General features: G+C 43.3%; 1 protein-coding gene across 7 annotated transcripts in view; it reads right to left on the reverse strand.

Annotated features, from left to right (window-relative positions):
• LOC118113792 (thrombospondin type-1 domain-containing protein 7A) overlaps window positions 1–14,947 on the reverse strand; it is a 119,830-nt gene that overhangs the window by 66,394 nt on the left and 38,489 nt on the right. For all 7 annotated transcript variants that reach the window (XM_035163795.2, XM_047340940.1, XM_035163794.2 and 4 more), the window contains exons 2-4: window positions 9,667–10,501; window positions 4,476–4,724; window positions 4,054–4,238 (exon numbers count right to left, since the gene is read on the reverse strand). In XM_035163795.2, coding sequence (XP_035019686.1) covers window positions 4,054–4,238; window positions 4,476–4,724; window positions 9,667–10,501 — 1,269 coding nt within the window. The remainder of the gene's footprint in view (window positions 1–4,053; window positions 4,239–4,475; window positions 4,725–9,666; window positions 10,502–14,947) is intronic.

Raw genomic sequence — 14,947 nt, forward strand, 5'->3', positions numbered from 1 at the left:
GGTGTTTCTACTGGTGAAAGATGGTGAAGTCTCCAGTCAGTCGTGTAGTAGGAACTCACAACAACTGGAAGAGTGTCAATCACAAAGCAGGAAGTCATGTAGACAATCATCCTGGGACTCTGAACTTGTTTTATAAGTAAAAATGTGTTTGTGTAGACGCAGCCAAAGTCTTAACAGCTTTTTCTGGCACTGTAACTCTAAACCTTTGCTCAGTAATTTCATGTTTCTACCCAGACTACAGCTGGTGACAGAAGTGCTGGGCTGAAATATGAAGTGTTGAAACAGTTTCCTCTCATCCGGAGCGGTAGCCGTGTATTTTCCTTTTCATTTGGAGAAATAGTTTTGCCGTTTAGCTTGAATTCCTTCTGTGGGATTTACGACGTGTTTTTCTTCTCTTTCCTGTTTCTCTGTGCTTCTCTTTAAAAAAGTAATAAATGACAGAAAGAAGAAAAACTAGTTTGTTCATGAGTAGATTTTGTAGAAAAGCTTAAAGGATCAGTTTGCAGTGATATGTTTTAACTTGAGTCGGAGCCGGAGTGGCTGCTTCTCTTTGTTTCCAGTATTAATGCTGAGCGAGTCAGACCATGTCGAGACTCCAGCTCTTTATTTAAATGCAAAGACATGAGATTAGTATCGATTCTCTTGTCTTATTCTCACTCTAGAAAAAAATAAGGGCAAATAACCACATTTCTCAAACTGTGGAACTATTGGTTTTATGGCTTCTGTCACTTCACTCACCCGCACTTCTTTTAGGTGATTTTGGTTCCTGCCAAGTTTTCAAGAGAACTAGCATTTACTTTTACAGTACATCTCATGAATTCTGATGTGTTAATGCAGCTCCACAGAACGTTTCAGTCAATCTGCTGGTGAAACACTGGGAACAGTAAAGAAATGTCAAGTCCCACAGGGCTAGAAGTGGAAGCTTTATGGATCCATCCACTCCAACGGCTGAGCTCACAAAAATACCCCAGAGTTACACAGCCTCAGCTGGGGAAACGAAGACACATATCCCGGGTCAGATCTGTGCTGCTCCCCCATAAAGATTAAGGTTAGGATTTAGGAGGTGGTAAAGCGATTCCAGATCTCGGGCCCGAGGGTATCTGGTGCCCTTTTGCATGGTGATATTTCTGCATCAGGCAGGGGGGGGGGAGAGAGCGCTGGCTGCAGTGAACCTCACTGAGCCACCGCCTGCCCCTCTGTCTCAGTGGTACGCTGGGAGATTACCCCCCAATGGAAGGAAGAGAAATCCTGAGCCAAGAAGATAAGAACTTTGCGCTTGAGTGTGTGTGTGTGTGTGTGTGTGTGTGTGTGTGTGTGTGTGTGTGTGTGTGTGTGTGTGTGTGTGTGTGTGTGTGTTCAAGCAAACTCTCGCACGCAGGTCACGCACAACTCTGCAGATCCAGCCCTCGCAACACCACTCTCAACATGCTTGTATATATGAATCTTTAACTGCGTCTTAACAGAGGTTACGGGCGCCTCGACATGTATGATTGATCCAGCTTTTTGCAGGCACATGTTCTGACTTATACATTAAACATCCTTCCATACATAATACAAGATGCTTTGTCTGTCCGTGGAATTAATACTTGCTACCAGACGCATTATTCTTTAATTGGGGCAGATACCGAGAAAACCAAAGGGCCGCCGATCGATTGAAAGTAGCCGATGCACCCGGCTCTTCACTCATGAGTCATTCATCAGAAATTAATGCAACATCACACAAGATCATTTGAGTAAAATCAGAACCCAGAAGTATACACACCATGTGTCCATCATGAGCCAGGGTAGCAGCCTATAGACATTTCACTAAAGCTCTGGAGCTGCAGGTTTTAACACCGAGTTGCATCAGATATTGTTAAACCCATTCTCCAAGTGTGTGAAATCTTTCCTCGGTTCCACAGTGATCCACTCAAATCTTAAAGGCATCGTATGAAACTTACCTCAGAATAGTTATTATGCGTGACATGTAGATGTTGTTCTGGAGAAATGGGTTTTTCACAGTTAGTAAAGCTTATTTATCGTAGCACCTACCACAGAGCTACAGGTCATAAAGTGCTTCATAGTAATAAAACATTTAAATAACAGCATAAACAAAGGAGCAAACATGGAAATATGTGCAATAAAAGAAGATGAAATATGTGGAACAGAGAGATAATAAAAACAACGTTACACACATTAAACCACACCAGATGAAATGAGGCCAGTTTGAATAAGTGCGTCTTCAGTTGTGTTTTAAAGATACAGCGGACGTATGTCAATGAGAGGCCACTGCACAGAGTTAGAGATGGTAGAAGTGCTCAAGCACTGAACCATCTGGTTAGTGGGCGACCCGCTCTACCTCTCTACACGGCCACAGCCTGCCTTGAGTGAGATTAACAACTGTAACGGCTCCTTCAGGTGCTAGATGCCGGAGAATGGTGACCAATTCATATTTTACCTGTAGATAACTGTAAGATAGTTTTTCACAAGTAGTAAATGAAGTCATTATTGTTATCACAGTTTGTTTTACTACGAGACATTTGTTAGGGCAAAGTTAAGAGGAGCATCGTTCTGTATGGGGCACAAGTGTCAAATGAAATCTCACCTCCTCTCAAAGACTTTGTCACTCTCTCCCTCACGCGATCAGCACGATTGGTCTCCACAAGCTTAGTCTCAACTAATGTCTTTAACACCCTCTTTAAGAGGGCAGCTTTGACTCTAAGCTGGCTTGACAAGTGTCAGAAATGGAGGCCTTTGCACTTGTGAACACTGACAAGTCACAGCAGGACACACGAGCACGAGCAAATCCTTGTTCTAAACGACGCCTGATTTGGTCTAAAGGGGCGAGAGAGTGGCAGAGAATGGCAGCAGCTAGAAAACCTTTTAAATGTTCTGACTGAGAACTGGAAGCTGACAATGAAAGCCACAGTATATAAAAAAAACGGTGAAGATATAAAAAAAATACAATAGTGACTAATGATGCGAATGGAATATTGCTCACTTTGTATATTTGTACATGAATCGAAACGTGTAGGATAATGTCTGCTGGTGATATGCAATTATCTGCCACAAATCCACCGAGGGACCTCAGCTCTTATCGAGTGCGTGGGGGTGTGAGTCACACTTGAGAAATCAGCTGATTTGTATGAGCATGTGCTGCGTGATGCTGTACATGCGACTGGTGACTTCAGTTACAGTATGAGAACAAAGATGGTCTAAGTAACAAGTGCAATTGGCTTTAAAGGGATTTCTTTAACAAACGGGTGATTTAAAAATCCTTGGGGGTGAAGAGAGGAGACTGGATTAAAAACACATGAAACGATGGCAGACAGGTTTAGTGGAGTGAGTCTGGGTTTTCACTGGTTTTGCTGAAGTGAAGTTAAATTAGGAATCTCAGTCTCTGATCTTCCAGGCGTTTGTTTTCTTCAGATATGGCAGAAGTTTAAATGGCCTCAAGACCCATTCACAACTATGTGGAAAACCCTGATCGCCCACGGCAACAAGCAGCTGGGCTTCATGATAAGGCTTCAATTAACATCAATAATATGTTTTTAAAAATATGTGAATATATTAGTAGAGTGAAATAATGTATTGCTGGTATGATCCCAGGATACTGTCACAATTAAAGCTAAAGGTTTTGCTTTCAACCACAAGCGATAAAGTTAATTGCAAATAAGATTGGACCCCACTGACACTGTTCATGTGCTGCAAACTAATAAGAAATCTAAATATACTGAATGCTTAAAATGTAAGATTTCTTTAGACCATAATAAATATCGGATATATATAATATCGGAAGTAATCTGTATCTATTTTTGCTTAAATAAAGTAGATTTCAGAGATTTTAAACTAAAATGTGACCGGCTGTGTTTCCAAATTTCTCCATTTCAGGCGATTGAAACATTTCAATGTTGATGCAGCATTAGAGAGGAGTCCAAGTAAATTGTATAAGTGGTGTGATTGCATATTAACTAAATGTAGGAAGTTGAAAGCAAAGAGTAAAAGCAGATTCTAAATAAAAGCATCGTCTTCAGGTTGTATACCAATTCTACCTGATTTTCACTTTTCCGTTACCTTTGTCTTTTTCCCTGAGGTCGTTGAGATACTTCAGGAGCTCAGCGTTGGCCTCGACACAGTAAACTTCTCTGGTCTGCAGGCCCCCCCCACAGAGCTCCGTGGCGTTGTTGCGTCGCCGGTCCTGTTGGCTTAGCAACACGTCCACCCGGCAGTCGCTCCACTCAGTGCTTCTCCAGGTGTAACTGCAGAAAAAGGAGAAAAGGGAAACGGCAGGGATGGATCGATTAGAGACTGACAGGGCTCTGTGGGAGAAGAGTGCAAGTGCAGCACATTTCCAATCTAACTTTTGAAGACAAAGATGGGTTTGGTCCTGTTTTTCATTAACATTATCTACACTGTGGAAGTACTTTCAGTCTAAAAGCAGAGCCAAGGAGGAGAAGGGTATCAGAAAACCCCCACAATCATCAGGAGAAACTCACGTGGCGCAGGGCGGCACGCCGTCCCCTTGAGGTTCACAGGACTCCAGCTCCTCCACCTGCGGGCACTCCGCCCCCTCGCCCACAGGGAACTGGAGCACCTGTCGGCTCCGGGTGCGATTTCCTCTGGGAAACACGGGGTCCACGCAGGTTTTGGAGCAAGGGCCCCAGTCGGTCCAGTCGGTCAGCTGGCAGTCTTTAGGGAGGACGCAGGACTGGACCGTCAGCGGCAGGTCCCTCATTGTGCAGAGGCTGGGAGAAGATAAACGAGGAAGAGGAGGTGAGGTTAGGACGTGGATGTTGAAGACAAGTTACAACAAACAGGATGTTTATATAAAAATACACTGGTTTCCTTTGCTTCAAACCCAAAATGAATTATACAATGGAGACCTTGATAAAAAGTCCAGCACACAAGCACCAGTAAACCACAACAAGTCATTTTTACATTGTAAGTTTAGTAAAGATTAAACAAACAAGATAAAACATGTTAATTTGTTAGATTTGGAAACGCTGGTAGGCTGATTAACTTTAGTTTCCCCCTTTCTTAATGTATTTATGCTAAGCTAAGTGGCCGTAGCATCACGTGTAGCATGAAGCAACTCTCGGGAATAAAACAAATAAAAGCAAATAAACCATAATCCACAACATGTCCACATCTTTTCTTCAAGTTACAACAATAAAAACTAATAATAATAACCCTGAGGCTACAGCCATACTAAAACATTTAACTTTTAAAACAACGTGATAAAACTTCAGAATCTGAAATAAACTCCGACTGCCACACTCCTTTTTTAGGTGCTTGAAACCTCTGGAGTAGTTTGGACGCGGGTGTAAAGGTATTTCCCTGATGTGTGTTATAACTAACGCGTAGTAGCCTCAGAATGAAATACAATCAGGACACAAATAAGCCTCACAGCTGATCCGTTTATCCCTTTGTTATCCTCTGGCATCGAGCGGTCACACACCATATTTATGGTAAACAGAGCCGCGCGGTGCTCAGCTCACCGACGCCTCATTACAGTGAAGTTAAATCTTTCACTTACGTCTCGCTGCCGTCTTATTGTTAATGTGCCAAGATGCCTTAAAGCCACAGTTTATTGTCCGTGAACATGTCAGAGCAGCAGATATACGACACCATAACTGTTGTGCAATGCTTCACTTTAAACGCTCCGCCCGTCACTGGTGCTACATTCTGTCTTGAGCTTCCCGAGAGTGAACGTATTAAGAGTAAGAACATGTGGATGTGTGTGTGTGTGTGTGTGTGTGTATCTACAGTCTCATGCGTTCACACAACCAAAACAAGCTCTGATCAATTGTTCACACACATCTTTTGATCATGTAAATTGCGTTTAGATGTAATGAACAACCCGTCGTCTTTGGGCCCCTTTTAGAATCATTAGAAATTTGTTGTAACTAAAGCCGCCTGCTCGCTGCTGCTCAGTCTGGATGTCTTTCCCCTGGAGGCGCTGCAGCTGACAAGCTATTAGTGCTAATTACAGCTCTGCTTCATTTAGAAACCTCTCATTGAGGCGTTGCCGCCGCACTTCACCTCCAGCAACTCAGACCTTTGGTATAAATGTGTGAGCGGGGGTATGAGCTTTCTTCTTCTTCTTCTTCTTCTTCTTCTTCGTCTTCTTCTTCTTCTTCTTCTTCTTCTTTAACTCCTGTGTCTTTGCAGATTAAAACACCTCTGCAGTCTTTGAAGTGGCACCGAGGCGACGCTGTGAAAAATCTCGGGTTTTGTTTTTCTGCCAAACACGCTCGGTGTGTCGGCTCATTTTACATCTGAGGCAAACAATGAGGAATATAAACAGCGAGCGCGCCGCACCGAGGGTCGTGGCTCGATTTTCCTGTCTCAGATGGAACTACTTGTGTTTTTAAAAAGCCCCTAATGCAGCCAATGACCTATTTCCACTGCAGCCGGATCCTTTGAGTCGCTGCCGTTTGTTGTGCGCGTGCCTGAGCATTTCTTTTTGTGGAGATTTCAAAGTTGCAAAGAAGAAGTCATTATTTCTTCATCTCAGTCATTCAGACGGAATGGGGACGCAATCATCCTCTATTTAAATAAGTGAGATAAAGTCTGAGGAACGCTCATTTTCAAACCTTTAGCTTTTTACAGAGGAACTTTAAACAATGGTGTGCGAGTGCTTTCAGACCAAATATATGTAGATTTTTATACTCCAACAACAGCATGCTGATTATTTGAAAAGCGTTCATCAGGACACTGCAGCTGAAATGGTCTAAACCACACACTTCAATGTGGGTCAAGTGATTAAAGAAACATTTGACAAGTACAGAGAAAAGAAACTTTGCAATTGAAATCGTGGCACCATGCAATTATGTAATATTACACCCACATCATTTTAAAAAAGGTCATGATACCAACACACACTGAGTCATATCGGAAGGTGCCATGTTTGGGATGAGCTGTGGACGACGGAGAAATTAAAAGCCCAGTGGCAGATGCTCATCAAACGAAATTGGAAATGAAGTGAGCAAGATGTTCAGAGAGCGTCTGGCTCCGATACGACGGGATCATCGCTTCGCCGGGAAGTTTGTTCCACTTTTTTCCGAAAGTGGCAAAAACAACTATGAATATTTCAGAACAAGAAATAAACAAGTCAAGGATTAATATTTATGCTCCTAAGGGCATGTGAGTTGTTTTCACGCTTCCTTTGAAATATTTGATCCCGGTTACGGCTGAGAGCTCGGCGCCAACAAAGCATTAATGAATAGATTTAGTACATAATTGATCAAATCCGGGAGTACAGTGGTATGTGACAGTTATGGGATGTGAACGGAGCCGCGCTCGGCTGACACCGTCGCTGATTGTTTCCTGGAGATCACAGACCTCATGAAAGCTCCAAACTCTACAAAGCAGCTGTGACATTTCAAGTTAGTTGAATCAACAGAAACATTTATTTTTGGAAGAATTGCTGACAATAGCATTCACACCTATTTTCTATATTCTGTCATGTTGCAGCGTAATTATTAAAAGGTTTAAATTATTACTTATGATTAAGAATTGAGACCCTTTGCGATGATGATGTGGAATTTGAGCTCAGATGGATCCTGTTTGTCTTGATTTCTAGTCCATTGACTGGATCAGATTTACTTGTTGTAATATGATCATGTACAACCTTCAAATTATTCAAAACAGTAATGGATTTAAAAAGATAAGTTGTACCAGACAATATTAACATTTGATCAGCAAAACACAACTTTGTGTAATTTCACGTCAGGACACAGAGATCATACACCTGAGCTTTAATCAGCTGACACACAAACACATCAATCACAGCCAGTCTCCCATCGAGGTCGTCCATTCCAACATGACGCCCTCCTCATTGATCCCTGCCTCATTCTGCAGTCTGGCGAGTTTTGTCTCCCCCCCCCCCCTGAGTCTCCACCTCTGCAGTTCAGAGTCTTAACCAGGCTCAAGAGTTTAAAGTGGAACCCCATGTCTTGCTTTGGACTCAGTCTTGCATTGCGCTCCCTGTTTAGCTTGGCGAGCTACTTGGCTAATCCAGGGAGCCGTCACCACCAGGCTTGAAAGTGTTTCCATGTGTTGCAGTGGATGGTTTGATTCTGACGAGAGAGTTCCTGACTGTAAAGATGAATTTTTTTTTGTCCATCGGTTAGAAATAAAGAAAATAGGTTAAGTTCTGTAACTGTTCTCGAATTCTTCCGCAATCACACTTAAGTGGACAGAACTTTAAAAGGGAGCTGGTTTCTTTCCCTTTGAGTCTTTTTAACATCACTTCAGCTGCAATCATCACATGGAGCAAGAAATAAACGTCTGCAGTCATTAAACGCGTTTGACGAAAGGATTTGGGTTTGACACGTGAGATGAACAGGAGTGGAGGCATTTACTCACTCTCAACACTTCCTGGCTGCAGCCACACTTGGCTTTTCCGACGTGGGATAATTATCTCGTGCCACAAGTCACAATGTAAATGTGCTTATTAAGTATAATAAATTCAGAAAATCAGCCCAGCCTGACACTTGCTAGTGGAACAATTAGACTGCAGCGTGTGCACCTCGTAAAAAAAGTTCAGAGAGGAATACACTCTCACTTAAACGTGCACTGTACAACTCCTAATGGAGCTCTCCTCTCTGCAGGCTGAGGGCACACTCATTTCTTCGGAGTAAATGTTTGATGTGCATGTTTTTTTTTTTGCAGTGAGATAAGTGGGAATTTAGAGGCATTTGATTCCACTCATTATCAGAAGTAATAATGTCAGGGTGAGAAGTTAGATCCCACTTTGGTTTACCAACTCTATAAAGGGAAGCACTTCTAGAGCTAGAGTGTGGATTCTGGATAGTGATAATTCACTGACCTAATCAAGTGATTATTTGTTTGATGGAGTTCCAACTTTGTATTTCATGACACTGCTCAGAGCTGCTGACTTGTTTAATCCCTCATACAAGCCAATTTCTTTGCAGCTTTAAGAAACAAACATGAAAATATGAAGTTTTGGTTTAGAAATATCCATCACATGCTGTTTTAAATTGTTGGCAACTTAGAAGAACACTGCAGCCTCGTGTGATGATATGTGTTTCGTTATGAACTATGTATTTCACGTCCCAGCAGGTTTAACTTTAAATTTGACTCTTGATTTGTTCCCTTATTCACTCAAAACCAGAGGACAAAACCCAGAATATTTGTCAAATCCAGTTTAAGTGGCCGTGGCTGAGATTGACAGCATCATAAAGAAAGAGTTTCTTTGCCACTTCCATCCTCGGAAGTTGTCATGAAACACTCTGTGGTAGTTTGTGCTTCATTGCTCTGACAGCACGGTTAGTGACAAAGACGCAGCAGATAAACATGTCGCCTCCTGACAGGGGGAAGGGAAACTTTGAAGAGGACAAATTCGGCATCTTGTTTAGATGTTAGAAAACCCAGTGAGGTAAAGACTATACACCTCGACATCACAGCTACAGGGAAACATGACACTGAAAATATATAAATGGACAGTAATACAGACAAGTAACAGGTAGTAAATATATAAAAAGTAAATTAAATTAATAATACATACAGCAGAAGGTAATTGTCTACAAATGAAACCGTTTTTAAGATATCATTTGAATGGATCTCTCGTCCATTCATGTCCTTGTCAGATAATTAAAGGGGTACACAGTAAAATAGTGCTGTGGAAAAAAAGATATTAACATAAAAAATATTGCCACTCACCTGCGTCCCGCAGCGCTCCCGTTCCTGTGCATGCAGATCACGTCCCGTGTCTGGTAGCCCACCTGGATGTCCCAGAACGGACTCTCCTGGCGGTTCAGTCGGTTCCTGGTCCGTTTCTTCTGGATAAGCTCCCTGGTCTCTGGATCTTTGACTCCCGGTCGGTCCCTGAGCCCCTGGCCTTTACCTTTCCTGCGCTTGGCTTGTCGTGCTGTCCGTGACTGTGCGAGGGCACAGGGGCTCCACGCTCCGATCCTCAGGCTGTACATGCCCTCTGGACCTGTGCAAGGCCCCAGTTTACAGGACTGGAACTCAGTTAGGTTGGGGCACACAGCGCCTCCAAAAAGCGGAGGGACCAGGACGCTGCGGACCCTGTTCCTGAGGCCTGTTCCACACGTTTTGGAGCAGGACGTCCATGGCGAATACTCAGAAACCACACAATCCTGGGGGCAAGGGATCAAACAGGCCTGTTCCAGGCGAGGCATGGGCTCAAAGTAATCACAGATGCAATCCTCAGCTGGAGTGCCATCTGACTTGAGTAAACAGTTCACCTCCCGCGTCTGAATGCCCTCTTCACCTCCACTGCACGTGAACGGCCGAGCGGCCCCAAAGGTCCTTGCCGACACTGGCACACACTCGTTCCAGGCACCTAGTTTCCAGTCATAGAGGTCCTTGTGCCAGTCGCACACACGGAAACAGTTCCTCTGGTTGGAGGGACGCTCGCCCTGGTCACAGTTGGTGTGAAGCGTCGTCCAGCCATCCACATGGGCACACCACACTGCCCGGCTTTGGCTGCCACCTGGGCCACAGTCACTGCCCATGCACCTTCCCCATGGACCTGGGAAACAAATGAAAACATTAAACCTTTTGGCTTCAGATGAAACTCCAAGAGAGACCGTCTGGTCCACTGTGCGAAACAACATCCCTCTACATCCCTCTACATCCAGACATGGTGGTTAGTTTATAATTAACAAACATCCTGTAGTTACAGTGATTAATATCACTGAAGATCAACGACGGCATTTAAAAATTCTCGTGCCTTTATACAAAAATCTATATTATACAAGCGCCTATTAGTCAAACACTTCAAATGTCTGACGCTGGAGAAAACCAGAGGCAGCTCAGCGTGTTGTTAACTGAGGAAAAGCACAGAATGCTTTTTTCAAGGAGGACACAATAAATTCACAGACTCTTCTAATGTGGTCCTTGAAAAGCTTGTTGGCAGGAAAGTGCAGAAAATGTGACACAATAATCCGTCACCTTGCTTTGTGCTGCGCTCGGGTCAGACTCCACAATTCTGAGTGCGCGGTGAAAACTGTCTGACTGCTACAGTGTGCGTGGGGGGGTGCGGAGGGACGATAAGGAAATGCAAATACAACATTGCAGCAGTGGGTGAGAAAGGAAAAGTGTTTGGAAACCAGTTTGAGGCCACGAGCAATTTACCAAACTTTATTGGCAACAACAGGAATTATCAATAAAACCTATTCGTCTGAATACAACAAAGCCGGCGTGTCTTCTTTTACTAACTGCAGGGAAGTTTTATCAACATGAGCAGATTGTTGCAGTTCAATCATATGTTTAATTTGCCTGTAAGATTTACATCCATTTTCAGTTTTAACATAAAAAACATATAAACTTAATTAAATGTAGAACATAAATGAAACAAGGACAATAACAATGATATTTAAATAATAGCATGAAGAAATACAGTGTGTTTAAAATCATTAATAACCACATTTATTCAGTTTATTTGTTTTAGGTTAGAATGAAGCTTTTTAAAGTGTCAGCAAATCCCATGTAAAAAGTAATGTGTGCACCACACTCGTATGAATCTGTCACTGGAGAAAGTCTCCAACAGATGCACATTAACTCCTGTGTAACACTTGTGAATATTTACACACCCTTTCAGTTTCTTAAATACTTCTTCTCATGTATTTGCTCTGGACCCACACCAGGTGAGGAAGCACAGCGCTCTAAACCTTCCGCTTTGCACAGCCTGTACTGAATCAAGAAAGGAAGCCAGGGCTCAGTGTTGTGTGTGTTTCCACAAATGAAACTTAGCTGACACCAGGACAACTGTCTCCGCCCAGTCAATAGGTTTGAAAAACACTAATTAAGGAAGGGTGGCTGCTCTCACACACTGTTATCCAAAGGCTATTGATACTACAGCGGAATAGGAATCAAACTAATTGGGCTGCTTCACATTTCGCCTCCCATTAACCTCGTATTGATCGCAGGAGCATGTGGCCCCGGGGCCGACTGGAACTTTAACGAGGAGTGGACAGTGAGGACGAGGGCGGCTGGAGTTGACCCACGTTCAGTTCAAACCACGCAGGTAAACAATTAGAGGCACATTTCTGTCTGTGGCCGCCTCTCGTGAGGAGGCTCGTGGCCTTGTGGCCGTAGTGCTGACGGCATCTATGTGCAGTCAACCTTCTCTAGTATCAATCCACCGGACCAGTGTCCTGTCATCCACAGGCTTTCTGTGCATCAATGGCTCCAGATCACACATCGTGCTGCGATTGATGCTTACTGCTGTTTTCACAAGTAGGATTCAGACGGGAAAACTAATTCAGCAGACAACTAATCTCAGTTGTTTACCGGGGAATCGATGTGGTGTTTACTTTTAATCCAATAATGGAGATAAAACCATCCTGGAAGTTTTGCCTTCAAGATAACCCCCAGATCTAATCCAGGAAGTTCATTCAACACAGCTCTAGTCCTCATCTAACTAGAAGTGCGTTCAGAGAGCACAACCCCAGCCAAGACCCAACAGTCCCCTTGTAGAACCACATCTAAATGAACTAGATCCTCCACACAATCACAGATATAAATCCAGGCTTCCAGGATTATTCTCTGACAAATCAATGAAAATATGGCAAAATACTTTATCTTGAAATGTTTAAGAAAGTGTTAAACAAATATTGGATCCCCACCGGAATTTAATGGAGTTTTTCCTGACCTATATCACATCATTCCACCAAGTTTTGTTGTGATCTATCGAGTACTTTTTTCGTAATTCTGCCAACTAACAGACAACCAATGAACAAAAACATAACCTCCTTTAAAATAAAGGTCACAGTATTTGAGTTTTGTTCTTGTTTTCCATTCTTTACACAAACATTTATACTTTTTTATCCAAGTTCAAATCAGAGTGAGACCTTCGGAAAACGAACAAACAAATCCACAAACACACACTTTGGTAAAACTCAACATTTCCGAGCATCTGCCCGTTCCTGCAGGAGCAAGTTGTAGATTGAATGTACAGAGCCCCGACCTGTGCAATCTAAATGTAAATTCTGTTTTATCATCCAGCAACAAAAATACCTTTTTATCTGTGTGTTCATTATTATAGCTGATGAATTTACTGATAACCTCTGAAGACTTTGCTTTCTTGTGGGATTTCATGTTCAACGGGGAAACAGTGCTGTGTGTAACTCAATCAAAAGTTAGCGGGGCGAGCAAGCATCACTTTGCCTCTGAAATACTGAGGAGGGAGAGAGAGAGGAAAAACAACAGTGTATTGTGTAGACTATACAAACAATGGAACTCTGGATGAGCACAGAATCCAAATTAATAAACTCAAAACTTCTCTCCTGATTTGACTCCTATGAAAACTATGATATTCAGTGCTGAGGTTCAGTGAAGTTTAAACACAGACAACAACTTGTCTATGGCTGATGGAAAGATCATAGTTTGTGTTGAAACAAGTACTTACTCTTATTAAAACATCCTCGTTTACGTTAAAAGGAATATCTCTCAAATTAGCAGATTGTTGGTCGGCATTGGGAAACAAGAAAAGCCATTTTCCGACTTTCTGGCTCTGTAATAACTTTACTTCTGACTTCCTCCCATGTGTCGGCCCACCGTGACGCCACCTTTTGGTTTGTGAAGTGACGTATTGGAGCATTGAAGCCTCATAACTGGTGTTTATAACGTTAGCTTCAGGAGAGAAATTAAAAACCCATGCGTGTCTGGAGTAGTGACCTCTGTCGATGTGTTTCTGCTGTATTCACTGTCACCACAGCTCAGTGAGAGATGAGCTGTAGGATTGTGGTCAGTGTGTAGTAGATAGAGGAGTTACAGGAGACGACTGTTCTGATGGTGAATGTATGAAATCTTAAAACCCAACTGTCAAGCCACAGTGGATCACACTGGAATCATATTTTTACACAGACTTTTCCTCTCTCTTGACATCAAAGCTGTGTCACAACTCAGGAGCCACATCCTTCAAAGGACGTGATCGACTTTGACCAAGTTGTCCGTGATGGTTGAGCCCAAATCAGACGATCCGGTCCACGGAATGTTTCCTATTAGTGTCAGGACTCTTAGCTTTTCATCTGAAGCTGCTCAGTCACCCACGTAGTTTCTTTTTCAGCTTTGTCACTGGCTCTTAATGATTCCTCCGATGGTTTGGCCCCCGACCGATCCTCCCATTGGATCCTTCGCTGCTCATTATTGAAAGGACGCATTTGAAAGGAGCCTTCAGAAGGAGAAGGGCTCGTCGTGCTGCTGTGATGGAAAGATAATTCTTCCTTTTCAAGTTAGTGCAGAATTAAAGTTCGCGGCCACTTCCGCACCTTAAGGTACCTCTGCAGCCATTTCCATCAAACTTAACTTCAATCACAATAAAATGATCCTTTGTTTTACTCCGGGCCCCATGGAGCCGTCATCAGGGCCCCTGGGATCCCCCTGGCCCCATACTGAGGACCTCTGCTTTGAACCATATATGTGGAGTGTAATATCCTCACTGTTGGGGTGAGAGTCTGATCTCTGACTGGGCCTTGAGTGTCTATTTAATGAACAGCTTCGTTGTCCCTGCAGGGTCAGCTCCACTAATGAATGGGTCACACTGTAGCTCTCTCTCGCTCGCTCTCTCTCTTTCTGCTTGTGCTTGTTTGTCATTTCTCAAATCCGCAGCATCTCGCACGCAGTAAACAGGAGCTCTCTCGCTCTCGACTCGGTCAGGGTTCATCTCGGGATCATCTCCGCTGTCGGTGCGGCGCTTCACTGCGATTCCTGTGTGCTGACTTCAAATCAGTCAGTCAAAATGAAGTTTTTTCCTAAAAGCAGTGCACAGACGGGCATAAAGTGGATGATCCCTTCCAGCTTTACTGGAAACTTGGCTGCAGCAGAACACTGTCAACCCTCCCATAGTGTATTGTCAGTGTGTATCTCCATGCTGTACAGTAACAGGAAGGAGCCGTCTGAAGGGTTTGAGCTAATGTACAAATTGTGTAAGGCTGCGGTCTCTGAGGAATTGGCTCTCCCACACAGCTCCAGC

Source organism: Hippoglossus stenolepis, chromosome 8 (assembly GCF_022539355.2).
Source record: "Hippoglossus stenolepis isolate QCI-W04-F060 chromosome 8, HSTE1.2, whole genome shotgun sequence".
Taxonomy (NCBI): domain Eukaryota; kingdom Metazoa; phylum Chordata; class Actinopteri; order Pleuronectiformes; family Pleuronectidae; genus Hippoglossus; species Hippoglossus stenolepis.